This window comes from Etheostoma cragini, chromosome 16 (assembly GCF_013103735.1).
Source record: "Etheostoma cragini isolate CJK2018 chromosome 16, CSU_Ecrag_1.0, whole genome shotgun sequence".
In the NCBI taxonomy this organism is placed as follows: domain Eukaryota; kingdom Metazoa; phylum Chordata; class Actinopteri; order Perciformes; family Percidae; genus Etheostoma; species Etheostoma cragini.
The window spans coordinates 3444944-3448055 of record NC_048422.1 but is presented as its reverse complement, the minus strand read 5'-3'; the positions used below and the strand labels follow the sequence as shown (position 1 = coordinate 3448055).

The 3112-nt window shown below is 42.3% G+C and overlaps 1 protein-coding gene across 1 annotated transcript in view; it reads right to left on the bottom strand.

The window, feature by feature from the left end:
- c16h18orf54 (chromosome 16 C18orf54 homolog) overlaps window positions 1-3082 on the bottom strand; it is an 11752-nt gene extending 8670 nt beyond the window's left edge. Inside the window, exons 1-4 of the mRNA XM_034896976.1 lie at window positions 2892-3082; window positions 1934-2060; window positions 296-452; window positions 33-205 (exon numbers count right to left, since the gene is read on the bottom strand). Of these exons, the coding sequence (XP_034752867.1) occupies window positions 33-205; window positions 296-452; window positions 1934-2059 (456 nt within the window). The 5' untranslated portion in view covers window position 2060; window positions 2892-3082. The remainder of the gene's footprint in view (window positions 1-32; window positions 206-295; window positions 453-1933; window positions 2061-2891) is intronic.
- Window positions 3083-3112: the final 30 nt, after the last annotated feature.

The following is a 3112-nucleotide window of genomic DNA, read 5'->3' as shown; positions in this document are numbered from 1 at the left end:
CAATGAGGGCAGAGTTAAGGATAATGGATTTAAAGACCATGGATGAAGGCAGAGGTGTGAGTGACAGGCATCGAGCCGTCGTAAGGTATAGACAGCAGCTCGTCTGTCGTCATGGAGAGCCTGTCCCGGTTGCCACGGTGATGTAGAGAGCTGACAGGGAGGTTCAAGAAGTCCAGCTCCCTCTCGGTCAAACGCTCCCTGAGAACTGTGAGACAAAAACACAAAAAGAACAATGATATACAGATAAACTGTTGCACACTGTCAACTTCTTTCCTTGAAGAAAGTGGTGGCCTACCATCTTTGTTTCTGAGCGTACTCGCTCTGGGTCTGCTTGGCGTGCAGGGCGGACTATGAGGCAGAACCAGACTTCCTGTCGACGACCCGCTGATCTGACAACTCCTTTCAAAGTCTGTGATGTAGGCGTCCAACGCTGCCGTGGCTGAGTCATAGATCTGCAATAAATCAATAAACATGAGTGATAATTTTAGTAAGCCCAGCGCCTAAAAATCTGTTCAGAAAACAGCTTTTCTTGGCATTTTATGACTCACATCAAAAAGACTGCTGGAGGACTTCTACTGTGAAGCAGCTGGAGGGATTTTAACTTGAAGTACTAAAATAATTCAGGATCAAAAGCGTATTTTCATTTCCTGGGGGCATTCACACGTGCAAGATAATCTTTGAAATTTGTCCAGTATTGAGCGAGAACGCTGAAACCAAAAGCGGCAAATTGGGCTGCAATGTAATCCTAAAAGGCAAAAATACATCTCCAATTTTGTCCACTAAAGGTTTTTGCCAGTAACAAGCCAAGATCGTTATTCTAAGAGTCTCATGATAACTATTTGGAACGGATCTCTACAGAAAGGGTCCCTACGACCTTTTTTGTTAAAACGTGCTGTAGGTAGGATTGTGAAGATCCAGGACTTAGCCAAAGAATTTGAACATCAACAACTTCTCAGTCCCTCCCCACCTTTCTGCTAAAGCCCAAACAATCTCCTAAGCACCCCCCTCCCCCCACGAGGGACAATGAATAGGCTTGTTCGAGATGAACTGCGCCTCGCCTGTAAAGCGTATGAGAGCAGATGGCAGCAGCCGGGGGCGGGGACGACAATCCGCTCTCAAGTCGGACAGTTTCCAGCCGTTCCCGGCCGCCTTCAGACTGAACAGGAAGTGACAAACAGACTGTGTTCCAATTACGATTTAATAAAATTAATCAGAGCCATAGATCAGCTTGTACAAGTCTCCAGTTAATAAATTATCACAGAGTAGCTGTCAAATTGTTCTCCATCCGATCTGTTGCTGATATTATTTAACAACACACTAGATGATCCGTGATCGGAACAGATTTCTCAAGTCTCTCTGACTTCTAAATGTCATTAATAGGCCACACAACATGTGTTTTGTACAGAATAAGTCATAGATAACAGTTAAAATCCCTCCGATTCAAAAACATTAAAAGCTTGTACAAAACATAATCATGTTGAGTCGATTCTGAACCAATCAGCTGAGAGGATGGAGTTTCCCAACATGCCCTGGGCCCGCCTGGGTCTTGCAGTCGTAGAAAAGCAACTGTGCCGTTTGGGTCTCAGAACTGTGGCCGGCTTGAGTGTTATCCTTTTTGTTAAACCAGAAATAGCCCTGAAATCACCATCGCCAAACCCTCCAGACTCCATTTAAACAATCTCTACTTTTATCATGTGTAGAGCCAGCATATTTCAGAGTTTATAGGTAACATCCTCTTTTAATCTTTGCAATGCTTATCTTTATCTTAAACTCAGTGGGAACATCCATCTACAATCAACCATTTGAACTCCACGTTCAAAGTTATCATATTACGAGTACGACATAGGTTAAAGACAGTTGGATTTTCTCCATAGTCCCTGATTATTTGTTGTGGGAACAGATCCCCAGTAGAACTAGCAGAAGCACAGCGAACCTTGTCTCTGTATCTGAAGGTGGTGTTGTGTTCAGGAGCCAGAAGGCTGCTCCTCAGGTGACCTGAGCTGGACAGCAGGGAGGTCACTGTCGACTCAGGAGACGGAAAGTCAACGCCGGACTCCATGCTGACAAAAACAATAAAAACACATTCTAATATTATTCTGATGTTATCAATCCCCAAATCACAAATGAAAAAAACAGTGTGAAGATAGAGAGAAGTGTAAAATGTTCAGGAGGATGTTTGAACTCTTAATCTCTAGGTAGCTATGCATACCCTTTTTCCACAAGCAGAAGCTTATTTAGTATAGGTATAGGTATAGGTAGTAGTATATTCAATTTAGACACCTACGAAATGCATTTGTCAGGTCTACCCATTAGTAACTTAATTTTTTAGGTTGAAATTCAGATATACACTGGTCTTAACTTAAGTCAGCTAGCTAAGGCTGAACATGATCTGACAACCCCTCAGAAGAATATGAGTCAGTGTGTCAAGTGATTTTGTCCCGTTAGCTAGTCTTGCCTTTACAAAATAAGCTATCAGTATCGAGCTCGTGTTGTTTTTATGTTAGAAAAACTGAGTGAAGTGAGATTTCTGACTGGCTTTACCTTAGCAAACAGCTAGCTAGCGTTAGCTAACGTTAAACAACAACCAAATAGCTAAAGCAAAACATACAGGCCATGCAGTTAATACGAATTCCAAAATGAGTAACTATGTTACCTAGCTAGCGTTAGTTTAGTGTAAATACAATGTTTACACGAGCTTTCACAACTGTGCAACTTAACGCTAGGTAACATATTGACAACATCACCAAAGTGAGTTAAACACACTGGCGTTAGCTAGCTAGCTAGCGTTAGTTAGCTAGATGTTATTAACGTTAAATTAACGTTAGCACTCACATGTGAAAATGTTTCAATTAAACCCCCGATTCAGTATCAAACCAAAATAGCACACTTACATTTTTACTCCAGAATGTTTCCTTTTTACTAACGTTGTTAGCTAGCTAACTTTACATCTCGCGTGTCTCTGCATAACTTTACAGTGACTAGCGAACTTTCCTGTTGTTCCTAACAGAAAATTCAAGGCTCCCGGGTAACGTTAAAGCTGAGCCGCCTGCGAAGCAGCGGCCACTATATGCTTTTCTATTAGTGGTATTACGGTACGGGTGCTCGGCGCAGC